Source organism: Lactuca saligna, chromosome 2 (assembly GCF_052625555.1).
Source record: "Lactuca saligna cultivar CGN05327 chromosome 2, ASM5262555v1, whole genome shotgun sequence".
In the NCBI taxonomy this organism is placed as follows: Eukaryota; Viridiplantae; Streptophyta; class Magnoliopsida; order Asterales; family Asteraceae; genus Lactuca; species Lactuca saligna.
The window spans coordinates 165,290,086-165,308,480 of record NC_136418.1 but is presented as its reverse complement, the minus strand read 5'-3'; the positions used below and the strand labels follow the sequence as shown (position 1 = coordinate 165,308,480).

Sequence of the window (18,395 nt, the reverse complement as noted above, 5' to 3'; positions counted from 1 at the left end):
TCCCTATAGTCAATGCACATTCTATGCGAACCGTCCTTCTTCCTGACGAAGTGGATTGGTGCTCCCTAAGGAAAACTACTTGGGCGAATGAACTGCTTACCTAGCAGCTCCTGTAACTGAGATGCCAACTCTTGCATCTATGGCAGTGCCAGACGGTACGGCGCCTTAGCGATAGGGGCTGCACTCGGCACTAGATCAATCCTGAACTCTACATGTCTCTCCGGAGGCACTCCAGGTAACTCTTATGGAAACACATCAGCAAATTCTCTAAGCACTGGAACCTCTGAAACTGAAGCATGATCTCCAATCCGCGTATCCATCACATATGCTAGATAACTGGCACACCCATGCTGAATAAACTGTCGATCCCTAGCGGTTGAACAAAACCCTGCTCCCACTCTGGTGCCCTCACCATACACCATCATTTCTCCCCCACTTGGGGTTTGAACTACCACTCGCTGTCCCTCACAGTCGATCATAGTGCCAAACCGACTGAGCCAATCCATCCCTACGATCACACATACTTCCCCCATGGGGATAGGAATCAAATCTACCAGGAAGGATATCCCGAAAATCTCCAACTCGCATCCCCGGTAGACCGAAGAAGCAGAAACCCCGTGTTCGTTGGCAATCGAAACTCGCAAAGGACACTCAAGCTCATCTACCGACACCCTGAATTCTCTACTGAAAGCCTGAGATACAAACGACCGACTCGCCCCCGAGTCAAATAGAACCAAAGCAAGCAAAGAGTTTACTAGAAACGTACCTAACCATAGGTACAATTGATAAGCATACCACAAATATAATAACTGAAATAGCAACTAAAGGGCCGGTCTTGGTGCCTTAGACCCTATTGATATAGTGAGGATAGCTCACCTTGCAGATGTTAACTCGGTAGACGAACTCCAACCCTCGGATCACTGTCAAAAGCTCCACCACCTATTACCATAATATAATTATACCCATAAATTCCCAACCTTTCAAGGTAGCCCAACAGTCAACTAATTAAACCCTTGTTAAAATTAAAGTCATCAGTCAAGGTCAACAATCCATGTTAACCTTAACTCGCAGAGTACCCTCGACTACTCTCCGAGTTCCTTGAAGTACTTGCCCACTCACCGAGTCACGAAGTGACTCGTTGAGTTCCTTTGGTTTACGATTGAACTCTAAGGCCACTCGTCGAGTTTCTTTGGTTTACGATTACACACTCATACATAAATTGGGGAAAACTCATCCGACTCGCCGAGTGGTTCATACACACAAGCTCTTTCTCCCCTAAAACTCCTCTCTAAAGCTCAAGACACACAAGGATGAACACCACATGAATTAGGGTTTCTCAATGGACTGCAAAGAGGCTAAAGGGGGCTTATGCTTCTTTAAATAGGGTGCAAACCCCCAGGATCTAGGGTTTCATCTGCCAGCTCCTACTCGTCGAGTCCCTTTATGGACTCAGCGAGTAGACCACTAAATACGCGATCTCACCTCGCTGCTACTCGACGAGTAGGGTAACAAACTCGTCGAGTAGGTCTCAAAACCCAATAACTTTTATTTAAACCCATACCTAGGAATGGGGTCGTTACACTCACGCTCTCCCTCCAGGAGACTCTGGTTACACTAAATGTTGAGGATTTTACCAGTACCCCGAATGGTATAAATGAAGAGTTGTCTCACAATCCTGTAGTAACTAGTTTACGTGTAGTTTTGCATTGTCTTCTTGTATATGAAACCGTTTGAAAACTTGGTAGAGTATTAATAATTATACTTAATAATTATTTGGTATTATACTCTTGTTATCCGAAGGTAATAATGAATATCATAAACTAAAATTGTTATAGTTTATATGTTTGCCCATGTATATAGTTTGAATCAGTAAGAACTGTGTAATGAATTCCCCAAACTATACCCATTATAGTTTGCCTAAAATGTTATGTACTTGGCTTGTGAATTGTACTGAAAACTATGCAATTATGTTTTCAATTTGAAAGTGTCTCTTATGCTCCGCATATTACAAAAGGGATAAAATATCTATATGTTTTATAAAATGTGGAAATCGTTGAAATATATCAATTGCATAAGTTTTAAACTTGTTGAAATCCTCTCATTATAGTTCACAAAATCATTTGTATTTGGCTTGTATTCCCCTTGAAAACGTTTAAAAACCATAAAAGCGTAGGGGTATGAACTCACAGTTAGTTACAAAACTGGAAATGAAGACCCTTAGGTTGATGTACGCGGCACATAATGGAATCCTAATAACAATTAAATACATACATACATACATACATACATACATGCATACATACATACATACCTACATACATACATACATATATATATATATATATATAAATTAGCGATTTCGTTAGGTAAAGTGTTAGAAAAACACTTTCTTTCTGTTAAGGAATGTTATCGGGACTCGGTTGAATCGAGGAAAGTGGGTTTTTAGCCAAGATTCACAGTGTGAAGGAGTTTGCGGTCGTGAAGGGGGCTTACAGTCGTGAACTGTCCCTTAAAGGGCTTACGGTCGTGAACAGCCTCTTGAAGGGTTTACGGTTGTGAACTGTTTCTTGAAGGGTTTACGGTCGTGAACTGTTTGCGGTCAATGAAGATTCGAAGATTTGAAGGGTGTACAGCCGTAAACTCAAGAACAAGGATGTTGGATTCGATGAAAACGCATTTTTGATGCTCCAAAACAACCTCGAAAGGCGATTTCTTGATGATTTTCGGAAGAAATGAGGGTGTTTTGGGGTTCGGTCGAGAGGTAGAGAGAGGATGGGAGAGTTTTCATCCAAGAAGGTTCAAATGAATGTGGGGGTCCCGTATATATAGGCTGGGGGTAAGGTCGGTGGTGGGGGTCATCTGACACCAGCCGTAAGCGGGTGTATAACTGTAAACAGGTTTACATCCGTAAACTCACTCAGGCCGAAAACTTTTGGTTCTGGAGTAGATCAAAAGCCCAAATTTAACACAAAATACTCAAAAGTGCATAAATAACACCATGAACTAGATCTAGCATAAAAGACCATTAAGGTGAGAGCTTTTTACCTCAAAAGGCTTGCAAATGTGAAGGTAACTTTGGATCTACAAGCTCAAGTTATCCCTCCAAGTGGTTCTCTTCTTCTTCTTCTTCACCACAAGACACAAACAAAAACACTTTCAAGCTCAAATCTCACCAAATTCAATTAGGGTTTTGTTTTCAGGGTAAAACGAGATGGAGGTTGGTCAAACATGTCCAGGAGGTGCTATGACAATGCTTAAATAGGATACACACCCTAAAAATCAAGGTTTACCCCTGCACCACATATGCCATGCGTATTCCACGTACGTCCCACGTATTTGGGTGAAACCTGCGATTAAGAATGGGCTAGTACGCTAAGCGTACTCATATTGTATGCCCCCGCGTGCTAGCCAGGGACTAAAATGTCAACAGTTTTCATTAAAGGGCTAAAAGGAAACTTATCAAAACTTGAATGTTACATGAATTGTGGAAGGAATGAAATGGTTTATTCCATCGAAATGAAAAAATAAAATGTTGTTTCTTCCGTCTAATTGATGAAATTTTTATTATTTTTTGCATGCTACAATTTAATTATTTATTTTTATTTATATTATAGATTAAAAAAATCTATATAGATATATGTAGCCTAGTGTATAGAATCTCATGAGTATTTACTTGCATAAAATGTGCCACATAATATATATATTTTTTGTGTATTGTGGCGAATAAAAAATACCACTAAAATCTTAAAATGGATAACTAAAAATAAGATAAGTTCTTTAATCAAATGAAAATTCGGGCACACAAAATACGTGTCACAAAAACATTTTTTTTGTCGTAACAAATAAAAAAGTGTCACGAAATACCTAATAACTACAGCGTCAAAAGCAAAAAGTGTCACTAAAATGTTTTAGTGGGAGCATTTCTAATGATACTTAGTGGGAGCATTTCTAATGATACTTATTAAGTGTGTTGCTTATTTTTTGAGAAGCATTTAGTGACATTATTTGGGGGTTTTAGTGACATTTTTTATGTTACTAAATGACATTTTTTTGTAGTGACATCTTGGTCCATGATACATAAATGGAAAAAAAAAAAAAAAAATCTAGATACCACTTATTGATTTTAACCTTAGGTTAATTTACTTTGCCGAAAGGGAGCAAAATGAGTCGAACCCTCATTCTTATACAGTGTTGATTTTATTTTTGTTAGGTTTAAGTTGACAAGCATAATATTTTATGACTAGCAATTAATTTATTTATTTTCAAACCTGACTGATTTACTATCTAGTATTTCATTGACTAATCTTTTATATTTGAAAGGCTGAAGAGTCAAATGGTTTTGCAATTATTCTTGGCGATGAATGAGAAAATTTTAATTATATATCCAATGTATTTAAAACTCGAGCAACTACTGTCATGACTCATGACCTTGGACCGGGTCTGTATCGAGTTATTTGGAAGCACTGTTAACCAGTGGAAATGTAATTGATATCATACGTCCTTGGTTTTTAGTGGGCATCATCGGTTCTCCTAATTTGCCTCACCAAACTTCGGATATTAACAGAATCTTTTCTACAAATTTCAAGCATCTATCTTCAATATCCAAAAACAAGCTTCTACCACAATATGGGAAAAAAAGATGCACTAGTACAGTAAAGAATAATCAAGGTAATAAATAAAATAGAGAGAGAGAGAGAGAGAGAGAGAGAGAGAGAGAGGTGATTGTGATGTGAAACAAAATTGTGTTGTAAGAATGTGTTTGAGTTGCTAGTATTAGCTATATATCAATGCATCCAAAACTATCTCACGCGGGTATTTGATAGAATTATTGAACCAGAACCACCAGTAGTCCCTTTGTCTTTCTCTTATCGTACGTCCTCGTCATTTTTGTCCCCCTGGTGCCTTTATATTAATGGTCGCGTGGGCCTTGTTATTGGTGGTGATGCTTGCGTGGTTGCGGTTTCAGCCATGGAGATAAGATCAGGAGAAGAAGAAAGTGAGCAACGATTGAAAGAGTCAAAGAAGATCCGCAATATACAGTATGAGAGATATGGGAGTAATGGGAGGCTAGATTGTTAGGTCGAGGAGGAAAGAACGCTCTAATACCATATTAATTACTTTAGGTATTTTCCCATGAACTCATCATTGGCATAAATCACAAAGCCAACTGGCCAAATAAAGAGTTAACTAGGAATACACATAAAATACAACTAACTATATGAGCAAAATAATCCTTTTGAATTTCAAGACTCGTTTTATATTCTGTCCGGTTATTTTCCAATAAATTTAAGTAATCTGTTTTTGAGATCGTTTTTACAAAACTATTTAATTAACCAAAACAGATATATGATCGACTTTTAGTAGCATACTTGAGTTATGTTTCTTAATTTGACTACTAATTAAATGAAAGTGCAATTTATATAATATTATCAAGAACCTAAATATTTGGTTAATCAATTTTTTCCTTTTTTGCTAAATTATACAACTAACTAAAAAAATGCTAAAATTTAACGACCAAAAGTCTTTGGAATTCCAAAGTCAACTCCCATTCTAAATAATTAATGCCCAATCGGCAAAGGTTTTAAAATCTGTGAACCATATATTCCCATGATCAAAAGATCAAAAGCAAAAGGAAAGGGGATCATACAATATAATGGAAGAAGTTTCCATGATGGCCAAGGCTTATTACGAAGCAAGTTCAGAGAATGTTAAAAATTTGGCTCGTGACTTCTTTAATTCGATGGACACTGATGGTGATGGAAAGATAGACCGAAGCGAGTTCTTGGGGTTCATAGAAGGAGAAGGTTATCCCCAAATGAGAAATTCTTCCTTCTTCAACCAAATGGATCGTGACAATAATGGTACTCTTGATTTTTATGAAGTGATGACAGCCTATTATATAGTTAAGAGCGGAAGACCATTTTGTGACAAATGTAATAAGTTCATCACATCTACATATTTAACATGTGTCGGGTGTTTGGAAGATCCAGATGGAGGCCACCCTTTCTGTATTTGCCTCGATTGCTATAGAACCCAGATACCTAAGCACATGCACCATGATTTGTGTCGATTTGTAGACAATTATTCATTGCTTGAAGATATGACCAAGTCAAAATTAAAAGAGGTACGTATTTAAGATATAATTCATGTTGTTTTTGAAGTTTTAGATACAAAATATCACATGACTTCATTGACGATTTGTTTGTGTCAGATGCAGCAAAAATCAATGGAGGCAAAGTCTAGACCAAATGAAACAATTTCAAATCCAGGTAGACCAACTATGGCGATGAATAACAACCGGCCGACATGGAATCCATGGTCACCCATGGTTGGAGTTCCATATAATAGCCATATGCCACCTCAACTTCACCACTCTCATTCCTGGAATCCAGGTTCCTCGAGTGCTAACCATACAGTGAATATCCAAAACAATTACTCATACCACTATCCACAACCTCCTCCAGTTCAGCATCAGCATGTTGCTGCACCTAATAATGCAATTGTCCCACATCTAGTAAGTTCAATAACTTAGATTAATTCTATATTGCTGCTATTAGTTAATTAGGCAGTTCTCTATTAATTATGTGTTAATCAATCAATTAAATATTCTTTATAAATAAGTTGATCGTTTCCTTATATAAAATTAATCGATAGAAGAAGGAAAAAAGAGATAGAATCTACTTCTACTATAATAAATGAAGGTTTTTTTTGTCACATGTCCTCTTCTCCTTCATTTGGACACTTGGTATTTTCTAAAAATTTTAAATTTTCTATTTTCCACTTGTCATTTTATCGTATTTTTAATTTTATTAAATTAAAATTCCACATTTAATGTGTAATGTAATATATATGTAAAATATTTATTAGAAAGGGTTTATATATGTAATGTATTCAATACATTAAAGTTTCAATAATTTTAATAATTCAATTTTTTTTTTCATTTTTCTTATAAATTCTAACTTTTCAAATTGTTAAAATTTCATATTTTTTTTAATTAAACTCATGTAATACATGGGTCTCACACCTAATCAGTAAGAAAAAACAATCGGTATAACTAAACCCACCGAAATCTCAAGATCTCGGCACTATTAACTGCCCAGGTTAAGAGTAATCAAGATCCTTGATGGATCTAATTTGGTGAATTTTAGATACACTCAAGATCGTTGTAGTCATGTTGCTATATAAGTCCAAGATATATTTACTTAGAGAAAACTTCATATATAGTCATTGTGCTTTCCAGAAATCTAAGATATAGTCCTTAAGTTTAAAAAGTCTCTCAAATGATCTTTGTAATTTCAAAACTTTTAACAAACGGTTCTTTTAGCTTAGGGTGTCGATTGATGACACAATATGACAAAAATACATGACACGAAGCGAACTTGAGACGAAACTGAAATTAGAATTTGTGTTTGTGTTGTGTTTGTGTCAAGTGTAAAAAATGCGATGTCATGTTGTGTCGTGTTTGTGTTAAGAATTAGACATGAAATTGACACGATTTAACATTTATTTGTCATGTGTTTTTTGTTTTCATGTTATGTATGATTAAATATTAATTAAATAAACTAATTGTTATTTTATATTATCTTTGTCGTGTCGTGTTTTTTTTAATTGATTCATTTTTATGTTAGTTAAAAAAACTTGACATCGTGTCATGTCGTGTTCGTGTTACATAAAACATTGTCGTATCGTGTCGTGTCAGACAAAAACACGAAACGATGGTCTGATATGTCACCCATATTTTAGCTAACTCTGTTAGCTTTTGGTTGTAAATAGAATGATAGTTCCATCATTTCACTATCACAATGACTATTTATGAATTTTTTTTCTTATTTAAGAAAATAATATAATATAATTCTTTAATATACAAAGCATCTCTCTCTCTCTCTCTCTCTCTCTCTCTAAGAACCTCCACCCCTTACCTTACCTCCTCTTCCCTTTCTCGTAGCTCATAAACACCGACTCCATCCTCTTTTCCTTTCTTTCTCATATCGACTATATTTATTCATCCCTAAATTATAAAGGCATCGCTCCGGTATCATAATACCATCCCTCTGTTCCCTAGATCGACCACCATTTATTTGTCGCTGAATGTTATAGCGGAGGGATAGTCAGAGAAGATGACTTAAGCAAGTCAGTTTCCATTTCCAAGGAAGGGTTATTGTAAACACGAGGCATTTTGGCATTTCCCAGTCTCATCTCGACCTTCCACATCTAACTGTACTTTCCTCAAGAATTGCTTCGACTCCACCAGGTTCCTTTTACTACTACTACTGTTCCCAACACTAACTCATCCTAGGCTTACCCTAGGGGAACCTCTGACCCAAACCAGTCCTCAGCTGCTGAAGGTCTCTTTGTAATGCCAATTAGCTATCACCTGAATACCATCACATGTAACGAGGCTCGGATAATCCTTCGAGTTAGGGACTCATCCCTACAACGGTTAGACTCAAACAAGAGTTGCGCAATAGGGTCAAATCCAATAATCTAATATTATTCAACCCTGATTACATGTGACTTAACGTATTCACCTAACATCTAACTCCCATCACTCAGAGTCCCACAAAGCACAGAGCAAGCAACATTCAGACAAAGGAAAATCTAATCACAACATAATCTAACAACCATATTCACATATCAAGAATCTGTACTAGCATGCGACATAAGCTCATATACTCAGGCATAACCTAAACAGGCTATCCTACTACTATCTAACAAATACTATCATGCAACCCAAAAGCACATATAACAGACACATAAGGCATCCTTCCTAGATCCTCAGTCCTAATCTAGTATGTTGTTCTACTAACTGATAATCATAACATAACTTGTATGGGTAATTTGGGAGAACTTACTTGAGCTTGGCTGATTGCATGCACCACACCCTTTTCTCTTTTCAAGGTTCTTTTCTTCCTAAAATTCCTTTTTCTTTTTCTAAAACTCTTTTCTTTTCTCAAAACAATTCGTATTTACGAAAATTGATTTTCTTTTGGAAAAATTTATATACCAATTCCTCAGTTTGAGTCCAGACACACCCGAAAGTATGTCTGAATCCCTCAAACCAAGGCTTTGATACCAACTTGTAACATCCCAAAAATATAGTCAAATTTTTTTAAAAACATTACTTAAATCATAATTGTCCAACCATAAATAAATTCTAACATAATTCAGAGTGTTAATTCCAAAACATATTCCCGTTATCAGAGTAAAACATCATAGGCTGACTAATCCATGGTGTGTTTCATGCGATCACCCCGAGCTCTTCCCTCCGCTACCGGAAGTACCTGAAACCAAAACTGGAAACCGTAAGCACGAAGTTTAGTGAGTTCCCCAACCTACAACATACCCTGCATAATCACATAGTGCATATATTGGGCCACGCCTGCTACTTCGGGCCTCACCCGCTACATCGACCCCGTCGATCCTAGGCCCCGCCTGTCTTCGAGCCCCGCTCGGATATAGATCTGTTTCTCTTAGGCCCCGCCTGTCTCTAGGCCCCGCCCGCTGAACACATACTACTTATAATAATAACATATAACACATAAAATGAGCATACCCTACTACATTCCTATACTAAGGCCTTGCCTGTCTTGGGCCTTTCCCCTGACCTGCTACTAGTGAGTCATGGAACCCCATCCAAGCTCCTACTGTAAGTGAGATACGGGCCCCTGCCCACACTCACTCCACTCCTATCTTGGGCCTCGCCCCTTCTTTGCTACTAATGAGGTATGGAACACCGTCTACCCTCTGCTATTGGTGAGATACGGGACCTCGCCTACACTCACCTCCCTACCAGGCACATACATGTATCACACAAACAACAAGTGTAAACTATCATGTAAACCGATCCTTGGGTACCGGCCCGCTAACATTAGACCTTGGTCTTGAATATCATACTAGCATACAGTGCCTAGGGCTAACCCTCGGGTCTTCCTACGCATATCTACATGGGTCGGCATTGTGACCGTAGACCCATCCACGCAAAGGGAAAAACTCACTTTGCACTGCTGAAGCTCTGACTGATACCCTTCTGACTGCTATCTGACAACTTCCCAACCGCTTCTCCAATAGCTCCCCGAGCTTCAATATCAATATAACACTTAGTCCCAAACTAACCTCCAAAAGTCAAACTAAGTAAACCATGGTCAAAGTCAAAGTCCTGGTTAAAGTCAACCTTCCAGGTTGACCCTACTCGCCGAGTCAACCTATTAACTCACCGAGTTCATGAATTCAGAAACCCCCATAATCGCGACTTGACTCGCCGAGTCACCCCGCGACCGGTCGAGTCCTTCAACTTCTGAGTCCTAGTCCTGGTTCTGACCAACCCACTAAGTCACCGCCTTAACTCACTGACTCGACTCGCATCCAAAAGAGGTTAGAGTTTCGACCCGACTCGCCGAGTCTAAGAACAGACTCGTCGAGTTCACCTTCATCATTTTTATTATGTCGATTTCAGTTCATTCCATTGCTTCCCAATCATAGATATGGACTCCTAAGGCTAGCATCACACATAAAGTTGAGAACTTTAGGTGCATGCAAAGGGTTATGAAGCTAAAACACCAAATCCAAGCAAAAATGGTGGTCTGTGACATAAAATGGAGCCATGGATGGAAAAATATAACAACTATGAGCTTCTAGAACCCAAAAGTACTCAGATCTGAAGTCTTCTTCGTCCTCAAAGGCACAATACTCGGATTGGCATTGGAAATGGCCCAAAAGTGACAAAATCTAACTAGGAAAGGGGATCTAAAAGAGTAACAGCCAAGGTATGAGCTTCATACCTTCAAATGATCTGAAATATCACACCAACTCTGGATCTACTGCCCCTTCTTGAATCACCAAAGGTTCCTTTCTTCCTTCTAGCTTCAAATCACCCAAAAATAGGAAGGAAAGCTTGAGAGCACTTTAATGGAGGCTTAGGGTTTTGAGAGTAGGTAAAGGGGGGTGATAGAGGTCTGAAATGATGCTTAAATAGGGTACTAAGTCTGGAAATTAGGGTTTCCCAACCCAGACCTGACTCGCCGAGTCAATCTCTCCAACTCGCCGAGTCAGTCACTTAAATCTTGACGCGGAACCTTTTCGACTCGTCGAGTTCACCCATGGACTCGACGAGTTGATCCCTTTGACTTAGGGTTTTCCTTTCCTTTCTTGGTCTTCTGGATTCCGAATGTTATAGAATTTGATGTTTGTACGTTCTCGTAGAAGAGGAAAGCAATCTCTGAAACTACAATCCTCTTTCTCCTTTTAGTGATACTATTCATTTTCATTAATTTTATGGAGCTTTGATACAAAAAACCTCTTCTTGGTGCTTCTTCAACGTGTAACCTAATTAAAGGAGCAGTTCTACAGGATGTACTTCAGATTGAAGATTGTTTTCTTAAATTAATTGTATTGACTCAAGGATGATACTTCATTTTTGAAAATGGGTTTAAGTTTCTTTTTAACCTGTCTCTTTTCAAGATTTAAATGATGAGGAGAAGGAAGAACAGTTTTGGGACTTACATATACTACACAATACTTTTCAAAATTCATCTTTGAATATTGACCCATTTTATAAGATCTACAATATATAATAAGTAGAACACAACAACCGGTAAGTAACCTGATGAACATTAAGCGTACACATGAAGCTTATTAGTTTGATTTTTTCAGAGTGAAGGTTTTAATATATGAAAATGAAGTGTTTGGTGAAAGAAAATAATTACCCGATTAAGATAAAGATCATATGGGTTTTATTAAGAAAGGGAGAGAGGGTGCGATAAAGAAGATGAAGATGGTGATTGTACTCTTGGTGTCCGAGATATATATATATATATATATATATATATATATATATATATATATATATATATATATATATATATATATATATAGAGAGAGAGAGAGAGAGAGAGAGAGAGAAAGGTGGGGGGGGGGGGAGAAAGATATCCTTCGTATATTAAAGAGATATTTTATTATTTTTTATAAATAAGACAAACCTTTATAAAGGATCACTATGGTAGTGAAATGATGAAAATGCAATTTTATTAACAGCCAAAAGTTGATGGAGTTACCTAAAAGGACCGTTTGTTAAAAGTTTAGAAACTACATGGACCATCAAGAAGGTTTTTTTGAACTTAGAGAGGATGTGTTCGACATGTAGCATTTGTGACCGTTTGAAAGTTTTTAGCTTCTAGCGTTCGACAAAACGTTCTGTTTTGAACAGAAATCTTGTTTGACACTAAAAGATTCTACCGCATAGTTTATACAAAACACTTCAAATCAAAATGCTACTTCATATAGTATTTAACAAAACGCTACAAGCTACACGCTCTACCAACTAATTTAGCCGAACACACCATATCTCGGATTTTTAGAGTGCACATTGACCATTTATGAAGTTTACTCGTTTACATATATTCACAGGTTATCAATGTGTCCGTGATGAATCAAATTTGGTGAATTTTGTTAATTTATTATTTATTTCTTAATGAAAAAACTTCTCATGTTTTTTTATGAAAGACTCAATTACCTTATGCAATACTAAAATATGGTTTATAAAAAAATATTAAAAAAAAAAATAACGGGTATGGGATACCAAACAAAAAATTTTGATAATTTATTTTAGTATTTATGCATATAAATGACCAATATTGATAAGGTTAAACATAAATTGGTGTGTAAGTCATTGGTTAAGAAAAACAAAAATCCAAGGTTACAATCCAATTTGTTTTTAAGGTTAGATTAATGTTAAAATGATAAATTGGTTATTGAATATAGTAAACAATTTCAAATCTATTAAGGAAAAAAAAAATATTACAATCTTTTTTTAAATCAATAAACATTTTTTATTTTAATGTATTCAAACACTTACAAATATTTATTTCCATACGAAACTATAATAACATAATAAATATCGTAAATAAATAAAGCAATCTTAATTAACAAAGATCACTAAACATTTCAAAAGTTTAATAAATGATTGTTATATACTTATATAAAAATAATATTAGAGGTCCATGTGTTGGAACAATGAACATAAAATTATAAAAATAAAGTTTCGATTCAAACAATTATTTATTGAGAAAACAGAGAAAAAAATAAGGTCCAAAAATGTATCTTGCTTTGTAAAATACCACAAATGATAACTAAATAATAATAACAAAAACTATAAAAAAAAAAAGTACATCAAAGACTAAAAAATAATTTTAAAATATAATAAAAGATTAAAATCGTAATTTATAAAAGACTAATAATTTGATTTTAAAATTGTAAGGAATAAAATTTTTAGATCTAAATTATTTAAGAGAAAAAAATATAAATACAAGATTGGAAACTTATATTTTATGCAAAATTCTTATAAGAGGTCCATATGGTTTTCCAAAATTTGAAGTTTAGTCCCCGTGGTTTAGAAACATCATAGGTGGTCTCTGTTCTTTCAAAACTTTTGACAATTGGTCTTTATTGCTAACTTCATTAAGTTTTGTCCATTAACTGAAGGGCATTTTTGTAATTTCATTACCATAGTGACCATTTATGATGTTTTCATTTATTTAAAAAAAATAAAAAAATGAAATAATATGCAAAGGGGTCTCTCTCTCTCTCTCTCTCTCTCTCTCTCTCTCTCTATATATATATATATATATATATATATATATATATATATATATATATATATATATATATGTGTGTGTGTGTGTGTGTGTGTGTGTGTGTATGTGTGTGTGTGAGATATCACCAGCCGCCACCACCATGTTTCTTACTTTTTGTTGTTGATCGGAGCTAGCCAAACACCTTCACATAATAACAAAAAAGGGTTTAAGGCAAATATGGATCGTAACAACTAAAAACTCTCCTTGGCATTTTAACAAACACTTTGTAGGCATATTCCAATGAACAAAAAATTGATAATCATAAGTATATGAAGAAACGGATAGAAAGATAGATGCCTCTGTCATATTTAAAATCGTGTGAATCAAGCACCAGGTATACCTCAAGAAAACTAGACCCACCCTTCACCTTCGAAGATCAAGACTGAGATGCCTTTTTTTCCTATGCACTTTTCTTCTCATCTGTACAGATTCAAATCACAGCCCCTTCTTCCTTATGTTCTCAAATTGCATATTGAAAAGGATTATGGTGGTGTTATGATGATAGACAATGAAATGGTGTAGGAGAAGAGAGAATGATTTCAATAGAGATGGTGGTCTTAATTCTTCACAGAGAAAAGATGTATGCCCTGGTTCTTGAATTAAAAACTTTTGTGAGATAGATACAACCATACATGCGGTGGTCTATAGGAGGTGGAGGAGAAGATAGATTGTTGGGTCTATTAGTTTCGCTGAATCGGCCTTAAATCTCGCCGTATATATATATGGAAACATGATTGGTGGTGATCGTTACCTACTATATTATCGAAATGGTGGTCGATGGGTGGAAAGAAGTGGTGTGAGGAGGTGCTACGGAGATGGAGATTATTGTAGCAACAGTGGTGCTACAAGGGCAGCTTCGCTGCCTCGTCGTTCTTTTCATTTGACGGTGATCAGTGAAAGAAAGAGACAGTAGGTGGTGGTGATCGGAGTCCTCACTGTGGTAGCGGGTGGGGGGGGGGGGGGGGGCATGCAATGGCACTTCCACTGCCTTGCTCGTTTGTTTTATGCCAACGTGAACTCAAAGGGAGGGCTAGTAAACGATGACAATTGGTCGGAGAGTGCTGGTCTAATGGATCCACACAAGCAGTAACAGTAGCACATGGTGTTTGGCTAGCTCCGATCAGCAGCAAAGAATAAGAAACGCGGTGGTGGTGGGTGGTGATATAAGAACAAGGGGAAAAGAGGGGTTGAGAGAGAGAGAGAGAGAGAGAGAGGGGGGGGAGGGTGGGACCCTCTTTTCATATTATTTCATTTTTTTTTAAATAAGTGAAAACATCATAAACGATCCATGTGGTAGTGAAATGACGAAAATACCCTTCAATTAATTGACAAAACTTAACGGAGTTAGCAATAACGACAAATCGTCAAAAGTTTGGAAAGCAAAGGGACCATTTATGATGTTTTTAAACCACGGGGACTACTTTAAATTTTGGAAAACCACAGGGATCATTCATGATGTTTTTTCTTCTTGTAATATAAAATGCTTTTAGTTTTTTTGAATCTTATAGTAACCTCCCCTCACAAACTCAATTATCTAAGAGAATATATATATATATATATATATATATATATATATATATATATATATATATATATAGGTTCAAATAAGAACAAAAAAATGTTAAGAACCGTAAGAACATCTAACTTTAGGGTAACCCTAAACCTTAAACCCTAACCCCTAAACCCTAAACCCTAACCCCTAAACCCTAAACCACATCTAACTTTAGGGTAACCCTAAACCTTAAACCCTAACCCCTAAACCCTAAACCCTAACCCCTAAACCCTAAACCCTTTATAAACACCCTAAACCCTAAACCCTAAACCCTTAACCCTAACCTCTAAACCCTAAACCCTTTATAAACATCTAAAATTAAAGGTTTTTACGGTTCTTAAACTTTTTTTTGTTCTCGTTTGAATCTATATATATATATATATATATATATATATATATATATATATATATATATATATATATATATATATATATATATATATATATATATATGGAAAAGTATTAATAAATCAGAAAAATCACTCACTTTCAATTTATGCTTGAGACCTTCAAACAAAAATAATAGAGTCCAGGTCCTTTCTAATTCCCCAAACCTTCGACGTCCCCACCACCGCTGGCAGCTACTACACGTCACTCTCTCCTCTCGCTTTGCACCTCCGTCGCCCCTCCCATTACCCCTGTGACGGTGGCGTAGAATGTTAACACTCATATTCTTCCGTTTGGAGTCTAACGGTAAAAACACCAAGATATAGACGGTAAATTAGTGTTTCAGTTTTGTTTTATTTCCAGTAGAGCTTGTAATTCATATATTAAGGTCAAAACATCGGATTTCATGATGGGTTCAAATTGGATGATGACCTAGTTGGATTCTATTAACTTAATGGTAATTTGGGACAACTATATACTCTTTCAGTCTCTGTTTCTCTCTATAATTATGGGTTCAAGAATTATAGAAATGCTTAAATGATTACGAATACACAAGAGGCAGCCATTGTTGTATCTCGAGTTACAGCGATGGTTTTCTTTATGGCTTGATATGCAGAATTTTCGAAAATTTAGTTCTTAATTTTTTCCTTCATAAAATTGAACCGGTTGAATATATATATATATATATATATATATATATATATATATATATATATATATATATATATATATATATATATATATATATATATATATATTATTGATTACAATTTCGATTTTTGCAGCAAAATTGGAGGATCGCGTTTGAAGCATTGAACGCCGCTCTCCAAATTGGTAGTATTTTCTGTTCAATCATGTGATAAATTTGTCCAAACATGTGTGTTTACAGTTTACCTTGTTATTTCTAACTTTGTATTGTGTGTTTCCTCATTTATGCAAATGAATTCATACATATATGTTCAAGATTCAGATTCATCAAAACTCCATAATTCAATTTCTGTATCATAAATTCTTAATGTCAATACACACCTTCAAATTCCAATCAACAATCCTATCAAAAAAGCAAAACTCTACAAACCGTTCTGTAAAGTTGAATCAATATCAACAATTATTTTCAAATATCAAGCAACAATCTCACCAAAAGAAACTAGAAACTTATCAACACCTCACCAATCACCCCTTGAGCCCAGACTCAATCGTTTCAACAATATCTGCACTAGTATTAAACGATTGAGCCAAAATCCCCTCATAAATCGTACTATTAAAAACACTATTCGCAATCGACTGTGTCCCTGCATTTGCACTCCCAAAAGCCGAAACAGCCAAAGCAGGCTCAGTTCCATTAGAATTGTACTGAAAATGCACAACTCCTTTAGGGAACACAAACATGTCACCAGTCAAAAGCTTCTGAGTAAAAAGCTTGTTGGAGGTGTCAACAAACCCGACTTGTAACGAGCCCGCAATCACAAACAAAAGCTCAGTAGCCCGCGGGTGGATATGGAGCGGGTTGATAGACCCGATTGGGAACTCGAGAACAGCATAGGAAACACTTTGGCCCGTTAAACCCGGGAATTCATTTTGGGTTACTTTAATGGCTGTAAAAGCAATTGGGTAGGATGCATCCACGAGTGTTCGGAGCCCCGTGAATGTGAAATAGTTTGGATCGGTTACGGTTGTGTTTGGTGGTAGGACATAGTCGGTTAGGATGTCTGGATCGGTTGAGACTGCTAATTGGATTATGGATAAGGATATGAATGTGACACAGAGGAGAGTTTTAATGGATGCCATTGATAGTTTCATATGGGTTATGATTGTAGTGATGTAGATGAAGGTGGTTTCTGTTTATAGTGTAATTAGTTTATAAAGATTTTTGAGGTCGTGTTCATAAGAATTGTCGATTAGTTGAATGGTTCTGGGGATATACTTGTGTGTTATTGGATGCTTGAGATGATCTGAGCATACAAAGAAACAACTGTGATGTGTTGTTTTCTTTCTTTGTATTTTTGTAGCTGGTTTTGTCATTAGTTTGCTGTTATTGTAGATGGTTTTTGATCTGCTTAGTTGTGTCTTTTTTGTATTATTATTGGTCTTGTTTTAGTGTTTAAAGAATATAGTTGCGAAGATAAGGAAATAAACAATACTCTTTCCCAATCACCAAACAATTATATTGTCCAAATGTTTTACTATTGTGTTGTTACATGGGGAAAAAGATGAAGAGCGCATACACAGTCTATTGCGAGGAAGAGAGAGATCAAGACTCCCGGTTGTGGAATAAATATTTGCAGTTTTTTGTGTTGTTAACATCAATCTGTACAAATTAAATATATTACAAACTACAAGGCCTAACCTATCATGTCTTGTATGGGTCTAAATGAACATGATGTATTACTATACTAGTCCTATTTATTACATAAGTTAATTAAAAAAAGACAAAATTACACAGATGGTCCCTGTGGTTGGCACGAGAGACCAAAGATAGTCCTTATGAGGAATTTTGGATGAGTATGGTCCCTGTGGTTCCAAATTGTTGCACGAATAGTCCTTATGACATACTCCGTTTAATTGTTGCCGTTTATCTAAATCACGTGACCCTCACACGAGGGTATTTTCGTCTTTTGCTTTGTTACACGAAATGATCATATACATAAATGATCCTTACATCCAGCTGCCATTTACGTTGCCCCAAGAAATCGTCCCTTTCTTTTCTCCTCTGGTTTATCATCTTCGTCACTGCAAAACATCAAACGGAAACTAGGGTTTTCATCTTCATCATTTGCGATGGTTCTAACTTTGTGGAATGTCCGTTCAAAATTCTCAGAAAATCCTGA

The 18,395-nt window shown here is 36.1% G+C and overlaps 2 protein-coding genes across 2 annotated transcripts; one reads left to right on the top strand and one right to left on the bottom strand.

Annotated features, from left to right (window-relative positions):
* The first annotated feature begins 5,572 nt into the window (after window positions 1-5,572).
* LOC145032583 (uncharacterized) lies at window positions 5,573-16,519 on the top strand. Its single transcript, XM_078981446.1, has 3 exons — window positions 5,573-6,124; window positions 6,212-6,514; window positions 16,353-16,519. Exons 1-3 carry the CDS (start codon window positions 5,654-5,656, stop codon window positions 16,425-16,427), a joined length of 849 nt encoding a protein of 282 aa, XP_078837572.1. The 5' UTR covers window positions 5,573-5,653; the 3' UTR covers window positions 16,428-16,519.
* Window positions 16,520-16,547: 28 nt separating this feature from the next.
* LOC145032584 (germin-like protein 9-3) lies at window positions 16,548-17,517 on the bottom strand. The gene has a single exon (XM_078981448.1). It carries the CDS (start codon window positions 17,365-17,367, stop codon window positions 16,741-16,743), a length of 627 nt encoding a protein of 208 aa, XP_078837574.1. The 5' UTR covers window positions 17,368-17,517; the 3' UTR covers window positions 16,548-16,740.
* Between the last annotated feature and the right edge of the window lie 878 nt (window positions 17,518-18,395).

What these genes read in the sequence shown, in the direction of transcription:
- LOC145032583 (XM_078981446.1), top strand. Translation starts at nt 5,654, where the DNA reads ATGGAAGAAGTTTCCATGATGGCCAAGGCTTATTACGAAGCAAGTTCA. An exon ending in CCAAGTCAAAATTAAAAGAG is followed by an intron (nt 6,125 to 6,211) that starts GTACGTATTTAA and finishes TGTTTGTGTCAG; the next exon opens with ATGCAGCAAAAATCAATGGA. An exon ending in ATGCAATTGTCCCACATCTA is followed by an intron (nt 6,515 to 16,352) that starts GTAAGTTCAATA and finishes CGATTTTTGCAG; the next exon opens with CAAAATTGGAGGATCGCGTT.
- LOC145032584 (XM_078981448.1), bottom strand. Translation starts at nt 17,367, where the DNA reads ATGAAACTATCAATGGCATCCATTAAAACTCTCCTCTGTGTCACATTC.